This window comes from Pseudozyma hubeiensis (assembly GCF_000403515.1).
Source record: "Pseudozyma hubeiensis SY62 DNA, scaffold: PHS5, whole genome shotgun sequence".
NCBI classification, from domain to species: Eukaryota; Fungi; Basidiomycota; class Ustilaginomycetes; order Ustilaginales; family Ustilaginaceae; genus Pseudozyma; species Pseudozyma hubeiensis.
The window spans coordinates 82,127-95,726 of NW_012133787.1; the positions used below are offsets into that span (position 1 = coordinate 82,127).

The 13,600-nt window shown below is 54.8% G+C and overlaps 5 protein-coding genes across 5 annotated transcripts; 3 read left to right on the forward strand and 2 right to left on the reverse strand.

Moving 5' to 3' along the window:
* Positions 1-50: 50 nt before the first annotated feature.
* On the reverse strand, positions 51-791 carry PHSY_000335 (eukaryotic translation initiation factor 6; the record flags this gene model as incomplete). Its single annotated transcript, XM_012330976.1, has 1 exon — positions 51-791. One exon carries the CDS (start codon positions 789-791, stop codon positions 51-53), a length of 741 nt encoding a protein of 246 aa, XP_012186366.1.
* Positions 792-1,525: 734 nt separating this feature from the next.
* On the forward strand, positions 1,526-1,932 carry PHSY_000336 (hypothetical protein; the record flags this gene model as incomplete). The annotated part of the gene is made up of 3 exons (XM_012330977.1): positions 1,526-1,648; positions 1,737-1,813; positions 1,899-1,932. The coding sequence occupies 3 exons, from the start codon at positions 1,526-1,528 to the stop codon at positions 1,930-1,932; spliced, it is 234 nt and encodes a 77-aa protein (XP_012186367.1).
* Positions 1,933-3,890: 1,958 nt separating this feature from the next.
* On the forward strand, positions 3,891-5,639 carry PHSY_000337 (hypothetical protein; the record flags this gene model as incomplete). Its single annotated transcript, XM_012330978.1, has 1 exon — positions 3,891-5,639. One exon carries the CDS (start codon positions 3,891-3,893, stop codon positions 5,637-5,639), a length of 1,749 nt encoding a protein of 582 aa, XP_012186368.1.
* An 860-nt stretch (positions 5,640-6,499) lies between these two features.
* Positions 6,500-8,673, reverse strand: PHSY_000338 (hypothetical protein; the record flags this gene model as incomplete). Its single annotated transcript, XM_012330979.1, has 3 exons — positions 6,500-6,732; positions 8,023-8,196; positions 8,568-8,673. 3 exons carry the CDS (start codon positions 8,671-8,673, stop codon positions 6,500-6,502), a joined length of 513 nt encoding a protein of 170 aa, XP_012186369.1.
* A 2,250-nt stretch (positions 8,674-10,923) lies between these two features.
* Positions 10,924-13,266, forward strand: PHSY_000339 (glycoside hydrolase; the record flags this gene model as incomplete). The annotated part of the gene is made up of 1 exon (XM_012330980.1): positions 10,924-13,266. The coding sequence occupies one exon, from the start codon at positions 10,924-10,926 to the stop codon at positions 13,264-13,266; it is 2,343 nt and encodes a 780-aa protein (XP_012186370.1).
* Between the last annotated feature and the right edge of the window lie 334 nt (positions 13,267-13,600).

Here is a 13,600-nt window from a genome sequence, read left to right on the forward strand (position 1 = left end):
GATGCGAATGTGACATTGACTTCTCAAGAATGATGTACAAAGTTTGCGGATCAAGCGTAGGTATCGACCAATGCATCTCTGAGCTCGTTGACCGTGTCGCCGCCGTTGCCGGCGCCGGTCAACCTGAAGACGCTCTCGATGACGCTGATCTCTGTCGCGGTGGCGTCTGTACCGCAGAAAGCGGCAAAGTCGTTGACCACCAACCCAGCACCGATGAGATCGGAACCGCGGTTGACGGTTCCGGCAACCAGAGGGACTTGCAGCAAAGAGGAGAGTTCGTCCTGGTCCTGCAGGGAGGTTCTGGGGTGGGTGAGTGCGCCCTGGTTCGAGATGGCCGAGTAGGAGCCTACGAGCACGTTGTCGCCGACAGTCTGACGGAACACTTCGACCTTGAGTACGTCGGCGATGATCTCCTCGGTTTCCCTGTCGAGATCCGGGTGGACTAATGCGACGTAATCGTTGCAAGCGATGACATTCCCGAGCGCGGAAAGACGCTCTTCGACACGTTGGATGGCGACGGATTCGGGGAGAGAGTTTCTCAAATGTTGCAGCTCCTGATCGGTGGTAGTCGAGGGAACAAGCAGTCCATTCCTGTTTCCGACGGTGAGACGTCCGACGAGACGCGTGCCTGCGATGGAGCAGTGCACAACGGGGATGACGTCGGCGAGCTCGGCTTCAAAGGTCGAGTAGAAGTTGGCGCTGCCGCCGATGGCGACAAGGCAATAGGCATTGGTGAGTCGTGCGAACACGCCGATCTCGGACGAGTTTTCGAATTGACAGCGGACAGCCATGATGGGTGTTGCGGCGGACGAGGTGGTGGTCGGAGCAGAGGTGAGGGTCAACGTGGAAAGGGGGAGGGAGAGCGAGTGTGTCGCTTGGAAGTATCAGATGATGGGATGCGAGACTGGGTTGAGGATCGAGTCGACGAGCGCGCTGCTTATATGCGTCGTGGATGGCGTTGCTGCTGCTGGTCTTGCTGCTGCTGTTGTAGAAGCTTGGTGGTGCTGAGTGTTTGCTGCAGAACGTCCAAAGTCAGAAGATGGCGTGGGACGATAGTGTGGATCGAGGTGTAGAAAATCCCTTCTTCCGAAACACGAAGCGAAATTCTTGCTGACATAAGCCATGTTCAGACTCAACTGCGAGTCACGACCAGCAAGAGTTCCGCGGGTCTGTCGCTGTCACTGTGCTCAAGCTCAACCGTCGGAACTCGGAGACAAAATCTCGGAGATGGACGCTTTGCTTGGGTTTTTTGCGAACGGCGCTTATACCAACACTTTTCGTGGATATCAACTGTCAAAGCATCCTTCTCGACAGCAAACGTGCGCAAGCAATCTGAACCCGAGCCCAAAGCATCACTCTCAGCGCAGCGATTCAACCGCTCACATCAGCCATCATGGATCGTGAGTCAGACACTTCTTTTCGCGATGTATAGCCTCCACCGCTCCTTGCCGACACTTGCATTCTCGCATTGCGCCTCTTTCCCTTCGCTACAGTCTCGAACCTCTCGTCGTCTGAGCAGCAGGCAATGTCCCGCATCATCGAGCAGAAGCAGATGAAGGACTTTCTCAAACTCTACACTGGCCTCGTAGAACGATGCTTCGAGTCCTGCTGCAACGATTTCACCTCTAAAGCGCTCAGCTCGAAAGAGGTAGGTTGCCGACCGCCATGCTCGTGCAGCAGCCCGTACAGTATGCTGATCGTGCCGATTCCCCTTTCATGCCGACTGCGACATTCAGGACACTTGCGTATCCAATTGCATCCAGAAGTTCCTCAAGCACTCGGAGCGCGTCGGTGCACGATTCGGAGAAGAAAAGTATGTATTCGAAGCAACAGCACATGGTCCTATCAGGCTTGTTTTATGCTGACCGTCTAACCCCCTCTTATTTCGACTGCAACAGTGCAAAGATGATGGCGCAGCAGCAGAACAAGTGATCCCGCCTCAGAACCAGCATTTGTACTCGCACTCTTTTTTGCATTGGATTCTTTCAACACGCCGCTCTTGCTTGGAAGCGTGTGTCTGTGCAGCTCTATCCATCGCAGCGAAAGCAGTCGCTGACAGATCCAGGTGTCAAAGAAGCATCTTGGGGGATCGGCCGATTGAGTGGGACAGCAGGCTTCTATCGGGTACAAGGAGCAAGGGAAGCATGTCTACGCTCCGTTCCGGCTTGCACTCATGCGCCTTTGAGGCAGCGGCAGTCGACATGCCAACACACAGCACGCGGTCGTCTTGGCAGGCCCGGCTAAACTCACTTGCACCAGCTGATGGTTGGTGTGTACCTTGGCGCTAAGACGCTCGACAAGGTTTGCGTCGATCATTGCCCACAGCACTTGCCAGTGCCAAGCCAAGGCGTTTGGGCTGAGAGACAGAGACGATGGATCAAGCCTCTCTCGCTCGACCGTGGCGGGCAGCGGTGCTCGAAACAAAGCTGGTTGCCACTACTCACGATCGGTGCAACCGCAGTCTAAACCCTGGATTGCAGATGCAGCTCAGCACTTGCTGTATCAGCTGGCAATGTGAGCGCGTTTCGAGGCCAAGCGTTTCGCCCAGGGGAAGCAGGGACAATTTCATTCACTGGTTCCGCCCAAAATTTGGAATCGACAGCGGAAGCTTGCATTCTTGGATTCAGGGTCCCCCGGTGGGCAGCACCTTTTTCCTTGCATGGCATTCATTCGCCCTTGCTCTCTGCAGATTCTGCTCTCTAGCCTTGTCGACACGAGCGCAACCTCGGTCTTGGCTGACCCACACCTCTCGCTGTACCTATCGTTTTGAACGCCCACAAACAGTCAAGCGACGACATGAGCACATCCCAGCACGAGCAGACGTGCAGGGCGATCTGAGACACCGACCAGAACAGCTGGTTTGTTTGCAGCACCATACGATTCAACTTCGCTGTGGGCGCTGGCGGGGGTTGAAAATTCTAGGCTTGATCGTGTTCCCGCGTCTGCGTCGAGTGGCTTCGACGGTGCAAGTTCGTACAATTTCAGGAACAGACTGCGCGCAAGGCTTCGGCCCCGCCCGTTCAACACGGCCGTTCTTGTCTCAGCCCCGCTCGCTCGGGTTCGACACCCGTCTTGGGGCTGAGAGCAAGCACAAAACGTGCTCATTTGCCGGTTGATACTGTGTCGTCTGGCCATTCTGCTTGTACCGACGACGGGCCAACAAGAACAGAAAGGAAAAACGTGTCGGCGCGTCGAGCTCACGTCTCATTGTGCCACCCGTCTGACTGCCGAACCGCTCTGGTTCGAATCGGCTCGTCACGCCACGCTCTAGCCTCGGGCATATGCAAGCTAAGTGCCGTCCCGTCCTGTCGTGCTAATTGGTGTCTTCGGCGAAGCACCAAGCTAGCGAGCGAAGATCCCATCCCTTCCTTTCCTGCAAGATCTCCCTCGGTCTTGTTCTCAATCCCATTTCCGTACCGCCCTCCGCAAGACAAACAACCCGGGATAAACTGTGAACCCTCTCCTCCAGCCACATGCGCGTCCCTCTCCTGCTCCTGTGGTCCCATGCCACGCCAAACGCTGCCCATCGTCTGCGCCTCCTCCGCCTCCCCCTTTGGTTCGCATCGTTCCTGTCCCGTGTGTGCGCCTCATACCTCGAACCTCACTCCTTTCAGCCGGCACTCGACCCGTGGTAAATGAAGTACGGCTACCGATTGCTGGTTTCGACTTGTTCCTGCCCCTGATCCTTTGGCTTGTCTCCTGGCCTTCCTCTTGCTCGTCTTGAGCTTCCGAATCGGCTCACCTGCTCCAAGCCATTTGGCCGTCATGCTCTTGACAGTATAAAGACCTCACATCTCCCACCTGCTTTACCTCGCGCGCTTCCTTCTTGTCTCCCGATCGTAACCATCTCGCTCGACGTCTGCTCGCTTTCTATCCTGCTTCAATTAGCAATGGTGCGCATCACAGCCGCTTCGCTCACCGCGGCGCTGCTCGTCGCCGTCGTCACTCCCCTTGCCACCGCTCTTCCCTTTCTCACAAATTCCACCGACTTTGTCGCCTCCGATCAGCTCGAAGCGCGCTACGATGGTCTCGGTGCACAAACACACTTTGAACGTCGCTACCTTACCAACCTCTCGCCCCCCTCCGGATACACCTTCTCCTGGGGTATCGACGGCTATCGCGTCTCGTATGGTACCGCCTCGGGTCAGTACATCTCTCGCTCCGCCATCTCCGGTGCAACCAAAGTTGCGCAGTCTCAAGTCAACGCCTGCGCAGCTCTCTGCAACAAGGACTCCCGCTGCCATTTCTTCCATCCTGTCGAGATGAAGGGAGGCTCCGAAGGCAACGTCATCTGCGCCCTCTACACTGCCAAACAAGAAAAGTCCGCTGCAACCTGGAGTGCAGGCCCATCCAGCTACGGCGGAACGGTCGTCGCCTCCTATGGCTTCACTCGTGCTGTTCCCGCCAGCGCGTCTGTCGCATCTTCAAGATCCACATCTACATCATCCTCCAAATCTACTTCCACAACATCCACCAGGTCTACTTCCACATCGTCCACCAAGTCTACTTCTACAACAAGCTCTGCTTCGACCTCTAGGTCCACCTCTTCCTCGAGCACCAGCTCTAGATCCACTTCCACCTCGAGCACCACCTCTTCTTCCGCCGCAGCCACGAGCACACTGCCTGCCGCTCCCGCTGGCGCTACATTGGTTCAATTCAGAGGCTGTGCTAGCTCGCAATCCACCGTTCCCATGTTCGTCAACAAGAACTTCCCCATCTCCGGTGTCTCCACCTCCGATACCGCTTGGATCGTTCAGCACGGCTCCAGTCGCAATTTTGACGATTACTTCAGCTCCGTGCGCAATGTCGTAGGCGACCAGGGAATCATCCTTGCGCCCAACTTCTACGCCAACACCGACTCGGGCAAGTGGTATCAGCCCGCCAGTAACCTTGCTTGGAACAGCAACGACTGGGCAAATGGTGCTGATGCCGTGGCACCTTCTGGCGTCTCTTCGTGCTCCTCCTACGATGTGTACGACTCGCTGGTAGCGCTGCTCGGCGATGTCTCCAGGTTCCCTAACCTTCAAAAGGTCTACGTCGTGGCTCACTCGGGTGGTGCCAGCATGATGACCAAATACGGTCTCCTCCGTCCTTCGACCGGCTACAGTTTCGTGCTGGCCAATTCGCCTTCCATGCCTTACTTTACCACCGTCCGACCCAACTCCACCGCTGGCTGCTCCAACTACAACACTTGGGGTTACGGCTTCGGAAGCCCTTTGCCTCGCTATGTTGCTGCTCGTCTCCCGGACGGCGTCTCGGGCTTCCGTTCTTGGATCGCTCAGGACATCACCATCATGACAGGCACCCTTGACACCTACTCGCGCGATCAGACTGGCGATCAGAGCTGCCCTGTCCAAGCACAGGGTGGACAAAACCGACGTGACCGTGGCTACGCCTGGTGGGCTTACCTCAACCTCCTCGGCGGCACATCCACCGACGTCTCGGATTTCTACGGCTATCAATCTCTCGTGGATCAAGGCGTCACCAGTCTCAACCCACCCGTCTTTGGCGCGCGTTACTGTGTCGTCGACGGAGTGGCTCACGATAATGATGCTATGTTTGCCAGCGATTGTGGTCGTGCGGCCATCACGGGTGCTTCCTCCCTGCCTGCCGGTCCTGGTCCCATTAGACCAGCATGATCCTGAAAATCTACCTGGAGCTGCATCTTTTCGTCGCCTACGATCATATACCCCAGCTTGTTCCTCGCTCCTTCTCCCCGTTCGTCTTGGGCTCAACTGTCACCGTCAATTATTTTTGATTTTAGACAAGTCTCGTGCCTCGCCACACCTCTCTCCAGTTGTTTGGCTCGATGGCCGCTTGCAACAGCATTGTAATCTCAGCATCAACTCTTTATCTGTGACCTTCTTGCGTGCATTACTTCTCACGGATGTGAACTGAGCCAGAGCGCGTTCAAATGATCTTTGTATGTTCTCACCAGTGAAGCCTTGTTCTTGAGCTGCGTTGGTGTCGTCATCAGCGTCGCTATATGTTGCGTGCAGTACAATCCGATGTTGAACGAGCATGGTCAACTCAGGACACAATGTACGAAGAGATGTTTCGTCACACTCCGCTTTGGTGGGGATTGTACAGCCAACTTGTGTAGTCCACGTCTCGTCGCATTCGGGATGCAACTGTTTCGCTTCAAGTCTTGGCATACAGTAGACCCGTCAGTTTCCTGGCCATAATACCAGCATGGCGAAGCTTCGTGAGTGCTGCACGTCTTGACCGCAATCGCAACGTGACAGCTTCGCCTCGCCTTTGTCTCTGGGCACAGATTGATTGAGCATAAGCCTGGCCCTCACGGAACTGTTTGTCCGCGAACAGTGTCCTGACTGCATCGGTATGCCAGCTCAAGTACCTCTGCTGAGGATGTTGTATTGTGTTCATCGATGCTTGCTTGATTGCAAGCGCCGTCAATTTGACCCCTCCAGTGTCATTCCTTGATATCTTTTGTCTTGCTGTCTTGTGAGACGTGTGTCGAGCTGACGCAGTCACGGCGTCAAGACTGACATCTGTTCTGAGGAAAGGCCGGCCGAACGAAGCGCCGTCTTGGGTCGTCTTGACCTCGGCTGTCTGCTTCAAGACGCCTTTGCATCTGGGGTTTGCTGAGAGTAAACCGTTCCTGGCCGCTGAGCTGAGACGCTTGTACTCGCTTGCTTCGCGGATGCGTTTCAACAACTGTCACGACGCTATCATCGCCAACGACCTTGAGGACGATATCTGGCGACCGAGCTTTGCAAGGATCAAGGTCGCATGACGACCGTTCCGTTCGCCATCAGGTGCCAAACGTCAACAGCATGTGTGATTACATTTATATGATAAAATGACCGGAAGGAAGTTGTTTTGACGTCGAACATTCATCAAATTTCAGACGCTCGTCGCGACACGCGGATTTGCGCATTGTCCGTCACCTGCAGTCATTTCCGATATAGGATTTTGTCGAACGTTGAATTTTTCTCACACCTATCTTTCCGTGTGAAGAACCAAATCTCCTCTCTGATAGCCTCGTAGTGCCTACAAAATGCCCACATTTTATTCGTAAATCGCCAAATGACGGCCTAATATGCGTGTGTATGATCAGGGCCTGAATATGCGGTTTCATCACTGACAGCCGCCCAAGATCGATTTTAAAGAGACTGGGAACGCCTCGAGTCATTGTACATTTAATCGAGTGTGGGTTACATCGGACAAGCAAGGTGAGGCCGAGAGGGTAAAATGACGAGCTGTCAACAAATTGTGTTTGCTAGACATTGTCTTTGAATATTTACGCAATCTAAATTTTAGCAGATAACGACAACGATTTATCGTAATCATCTCTTTGTAAACACGCCGTCCGGAAGATAAGGAAGAGCATCGAATTAAACAGGTAGTTTCTAAGCCGTGCCTAGCAATGATGGTCGTGTCATTCTTTGTGGTAGCGGTACGGTGTCATCGGATTTTTTGAACGAATCAGGCAATTTGTCTCGTCATCGGGACCCTTCACAAAATCATATTAATTCGACTGCGCAAAGATGAATGAAGAGAGCTGATACGACAGCATTGACACGAGTCATTCGTGTTAGTAAGCTGCGAATAATGCGTCGGAATGCAAAGAATCACGCTTTCCAGATTGCTAATTTGCTGCAGAGCAGTCATTGCTCTGATCGATTGAAACACGATTTGGTCCGTGGTGACGACAATTATTGCTGACTAGACAAATTACTGCATTTCAGCCCGAGACCGCGTTCATTTTCTTTACTATCAGAATATCTTTAATGGTGTTTCTGAGATCTTTAATGGTGTGCGATAAAAGCTTTCAAAAATCCTGAACTCGACGAAAACGATAGTCGCGGCGCGATTTGCTCAGATTCGTTATCTTGCGGACGTCTGGGAGTCCAGGGCGTAACAGCCCAACGAAAGTCGCACGGATACGCACGGCACGACGTGCAGCAGACTATTCTCAATGCTTGACAGGAGAATGGTCGAATCGGACTCGCGCGGTCAGATTCTGACATGACGTGAGGTTCGGTCGGCGTCGTGTACCTGATCCGGAATCTCGGTTCGACACAGAATGTGTGAAACTCGTTTGGGTGATGACGGCGCAGAAGGTTCCAGATGCGTGCCGGACGCTGGTGTCCCGCAACGGCACGGGAAGCACAGATGCACAGCATACGTGACTGACGACGTTGCTGGTCATGTTTCCGAGGCGTTTTTCCGCTGAGAGGGCCAGTCAAAACACGATGTGAGTCCTGGGGTTTGCACGGCAGAGCTCGATGGGAGCGTGCAACCGCCGCGCCCGGTTCCTGCACGCGGAGGAACGGGAGCAAGCGTACCATGAAACTCGTATCGGAAAACATGGCTCGTCCTAGCCGAACGAGGAGCGGCAAAACCTGACGCTGCTGCTGATGGGCGAGACTGCTTCTGAAGAGAAGTGCTTCTGTCGTCGGGAATGCGTAGAATGCTGCTGCTGCAGGGACGCGAGCCAGCGCGGCTCTTGACGTGAGGGGAGCAGCGGGCGCGAAGGGTGTTACCGGAAAATAAATCAACAAGCCCTTGTTGTCAGGTCGGCGAACGTGGCGAGCGAATACCAGCTGCGATGCTGGACGGCGACATGCGCCACGTTGCTGGTCGTTTCACTTCCGATCGTCGTTCCGCTGGAAGCGTCTGCGGCTCGGAGACTGTACCGAAGCGCATACCTGCGGCTCGACCATGAGGCGCCGCAAGCAACTTGCAATGGCTCGGGGACCGACGACACGCGTCGCCCGCCTGCCAACAGGACAAGCCAGCACAGCGTGAGAGCGCGATCCGACAACAACGTGAGCGCATCGTCTGGCTGGTCCAGCATTACATGTGCCTTTGACATGAGCATGCGACCAGGCCGAGACGCAAACAAAAGGTCACGAGTGGTCGATGTCGGGATGTCGGCGAGCGCGAGGCGGACCTTGAGGGTTCATTCGACTGGGCTCAGAAACGTCAGACGCTACAAGCTGCAGGCGGACGTGCCTCTATTGCATGGCAAGCTTGCCAACCAACGCACTGTCGATCAAAGCAGACGTCAAAAGGACGGCGTTTGAGGCAAAGCGCCCGCGGATTGGCTCGGTTGGCAACATCGCAAGCGACTCGTAGAGTGCCTGCCGCTGGGTAAAGCATGTCGAGTCAGCTACTGAATCCACGATGCACCATTCTTCGAGCGTTCAGAGTCACAGCCGGCGGAAGCGCCGACGGCCACGAATCTTTGTCGTCTCGAATGTGTGTGTATCTGTGTTTGATCGAACGAGCATACTTCTCTTTTCGGAAGGCGATGAAAGATGCCGGAGTTCCAGCGCCATTATTTCGCCGCGGAGATGCAGTGCCGGTTCACTCGACGGAGTGTGAAATTTATCGTGATTCTGGCTGTTAAGAGACCGGCATGCCAGCTTCGGAGCCGCCGAAAGCGGGCAAGTCGTAGAATTGGTTGAATTTTTCGGTCTCAAAATTTGCGCTAGCTTTCCTGCGGAACCAAAGGCGGCTGGCTGCGTACAGATTCCCGTGGGGTGCCCACCCACCAAGGCACATTTCGAGTCTTGACTATTTGTTCGTCAACTCCGCCCACGCCTCCCCCTTTTCCCGGCTTCGACGCTCCGCGTGTTGAGAAATCATCTATATGGAATCAGCGTTCTTTGACTGCTCACCCACCGCAGCTTTCCAGAAACAGGTTGAATCCGTGCAGCACCATCGGCCAACCTTGTTTCCCGCCTCTGACGACATGGCAGCCAATTTGCTTACCTTTCCAGTCCCTTTCCTCCCCCTTTTTCCTTTCGCTTTCCCTTTGGCCCCTTTTCGTACCACTTTTCAGATCCAAGCTGACTTGAGGTCATTATTGAATTTTTCCATGACTCTGCATTGCCTCGTGTACTTTCCACTTTCGTTTGATCTCCAGGTCGGCTACGGTTCTGCGATGATCATGGTGGTTGACAGGGTTCGCAATTTGTCACCACGATCCCTCTTGGCGTGTCGTTGACAAGCATGCTCGATCAGGAGGGTTGACGGGGCAAAAAACGAGTTGTACGCCAAGGAGATGCGGCTGCTACACGCTCGCCTTACCATGTTACAGGCAAATTCTAGAGTAGCACAGTAGTAGCAAGATGCAAACTCTCGATGTCGGTCCAGATTGCTTCCAATATGTAAGTTTTTTTAGTCTCTCACCTTTTTTTTTTCTTCTTTAGATCTCTGATACCGGCAGATGTACTTCTCCTGACAAGCACGGCATCCTTCGGGGTCTTTTGCCGTAAATCTGCTCAGAACGAATGGCTGGTACCTGAAATTTGGATAGTGACTTGATCGATGCAATCTCACCGCGCTGCGCTGTGCTGCACTGGACTGCACTCCACTTTCCCTTGTCTGGGACTTCGGCCATTTGGCTCCATGTCGGCAAAACGCACGGTAGAGTCCGCCTGCCCCGGAGTTTGGACGACCGCATGTCTCCTTTCCCGGATTGCGTTGGGCACTCTCTTCTCTCTATGCACCATGGGCCCAGTCGATGCAGCATCGCGCAGTTAGGTTACCCTGCAGCTTGCCGTTGATTGCTATTTTGCAGGCCTCTCTCTACTAGACTCTTGACTGTACAAAAAGTAACCGTTACCCGCAGCATCACCTTGGACAAGCCCATCCGTCCGATCGCTCCTTCGCTCGTTCCTTCATATCGTCCAGTCATCCAATCATATACTCGTCCATACATCGGCGTCGTCACACCTCCTCTTCGCTCGCCCAGTCATCCGCCGCGTTACTTGCTTGTCGTCTCTGCTCTTCGGTCCTTACCATAGCACCTTCTATAGACATTCTCCATCGTACCTGGATCCAATCCTCATCGGCACTACTCTCGGATCAACTCGAGTCTGGTTCTGAACTCACCCCCTACGGTACTTCCTTCACGCGCCGAGCCGAGTCTTCGCGTCCTTGCCACCAATGCGATCCCTTACACCGACGGCGCACGTCGCCTCGCTTGCTTCTGCGCTCCTGCTGGCGTCGTCAGCCTTGGCCGACGTAAACCTCACTCCGGCTTCCAACGTCGCCAGCGCAGGCTCAACCGTCTCCAACACCATCAACCCATCCTATGCCGGCTTTGGTATCGAGCCCACAGATCTCTTTGTCTTCACCGGCACAACCTCCCCCAATCAGCTCACCTTTAACCTCCTCTCCAACCTCGCGAATTACACCGGCGCACCCCCACACATCCGCGTCGGTGGTAATTCAGGAGACACCATGCTGTACGATTCCTCCGTCACCGGCTACACCATTCAACAGAATCCTTCTTCATCAGGTCAGGGCAATGCCAGGCCCTCCGATTACTTCCTCTTCGGCAACAACTACTTCAAGGTCATGGACTACTTTCCCAAGGGCACCCCCATCACCTACGGTCTCAACCTCGCATATCAAGGCTCTGACGCACTCACGCGCATCGTCGAGCAGGCCACTGCCGCCTTTGACAACATCGGCACAGACGGCTCCGGTTCCGATCTCTACAGTCTCGAAATCGGTAACGAACCCGATCTCTACATCGACCTCGGCTACCGCAATTCGAGCTGGACCCCCACCGACTTCGGCAACGAATGGGCCTCTCGTGCCGAAGCCATCTACAACCAGACCTTGAAGCAGAGAAACGTGCGTTCCGACTTCTTCGAGGTGGCTGCCACCGCCACTACCGCCTCCAAAAACGGTCAGCCCTTCCGCATCGCCAACCTCGTTGGCAACTCCCAGGGTGTTGCTGCCGACAATGGCATCTACGTTGCCGGTTGGAACCAGCACGACTACTTTTACTACATCAACGTCTCACCCTTCACCCTCACCCTTTCTTACCTCCTCGATCTTTCCAACACCGTCAACCAATTCACCGAATGGGCCGGTCAAGTCGGTCAGTCCATCGTCACCGGAAAGCCTTACTACCTCCGAGAGATGGGCAGTGTCGGCCCCAACGGTCTTCCGGGCATCAGCGAGACCTTTGGAAACGCGCTCTGGACCTTCAACTTTTTCTTCTACGCTGCCAGCATCAAGGTTGACAGTGTCCAGATGCACATGACCCAGTACTCTCAGGCCGCGCCATGGCAGACCAACTACATGAACGGTATGAGCCCTCACGTTCGTCCCACCTACTACGCCTGGGCTGCCTGGGCACAGATCATCGGTCCCACCTGCAATTCGCAGATCGCCCCCATCTCCATCAATAACCAGCCGTCCAACTACAACAACCGTCTCGGTGCTTACGGCGTTTATCGTGGCAGCACCTTGACTTCGGTCGTCATGATCAACACGCAGCTCTTCTACTCTGGCAGCGGCAGCCCGTCGTACCAAAACTTTGTGCTCAGCTTGCCTTCCCTAGCCGGTCAGACCGTCTATCTTTCCACCCTTACCGCAGCTGGCGTCGACTCCACCAATAATGTCCAGTGGAATGGTATCAGCTACGAGCAGAGTGGCACCGGACAGCCTCGCACCGTCAACGCCACCCAGTGGACCATGACTGTCGGTGCGGACGGAACCCTCAGCGTCCCCGTTCGCGACAGCCAAGTCGTCGTAGCCAGCACCGTCCAACTCGGTCACGAGGCAGTCAACACCCAGAACTGCCAGAACCTCGCCACCTCGAGTACCGGGTCCTCTAGCGGCGGATCCGACTCCAGCGGCACGGGTGCCAAGGCCGCCCCCACCTTCAAGTCCACCACCGGCTTCAAGTCCAGCATGCCACTCAGCATGACTGCCATCATCGCCATCGCTGCCGGCGGCGGTGCCTTCCTCCTCATTGTGCTCGGTCTTTTGATCTGGTGCTGCGTGCGCTCGTGCAAGAAGAGCAATGCACGTAAGGCACGCAATGCCGCCATCCTCAAGGCACCTCCTCGTCACGACGATCGTCCCTTGCTCGGGGGCAGGGACGCTGCCGACGAAAGTTTCACGTCCTACCCTGTCTATCAGCACTCGCCAGCCATGCGAGGCTGGGACAGCCCAATGACATCGATCAGCCACGCCCAACAGGTGCAGCCCACCCCGTCCCAGCAGTATTCCTCTGTTCAACCGGCGTTCGCAACCGAGTACGACTATGCGCCATCACGGAACCCGTACCGCAACTCACAACTGAATCCCTCGACGCCCCCACAAATGCAGCAGAGTTGGGGGCAGCAGCATCCAGTGTACCTGCAAAGCCCATATCAATCCTACCCAAAGGCGCAAAGTCAGTACGGGCAGAGCCAGACTGGGAGGAGCCAACAGGGACATAGCCAGCAAAGTCACAGCCATAACCACAGCCAGGGTCACGCGCTTTGACATGTCATAATTCCGCTCGACTCTATCTCTTTCTGGAGATTCCTCTCTGCTTTTTTCCATGGACCATCTTCTTTCGTCATCGTTTTGCATTTCGCTCCTTTTCACTTCCGCTTCACTTTATTGGGAATCGCTCCTTAGAGATCACGTCTTCTACCGTCTCAAATCGTATCGATCTGAGCCCCTCAATCCCCGAGGTTTGTCAAGCCTCGCCACAGCACCATCGTCGTCATTATGATCATGTATTTGCACGCTCTTTTTCTTTGCGCATCATTTGCACTTTTCTTTCGTCTCCTTGTCTATATGTCGTTCTCCCTGTAGATTATTACATTGCGGC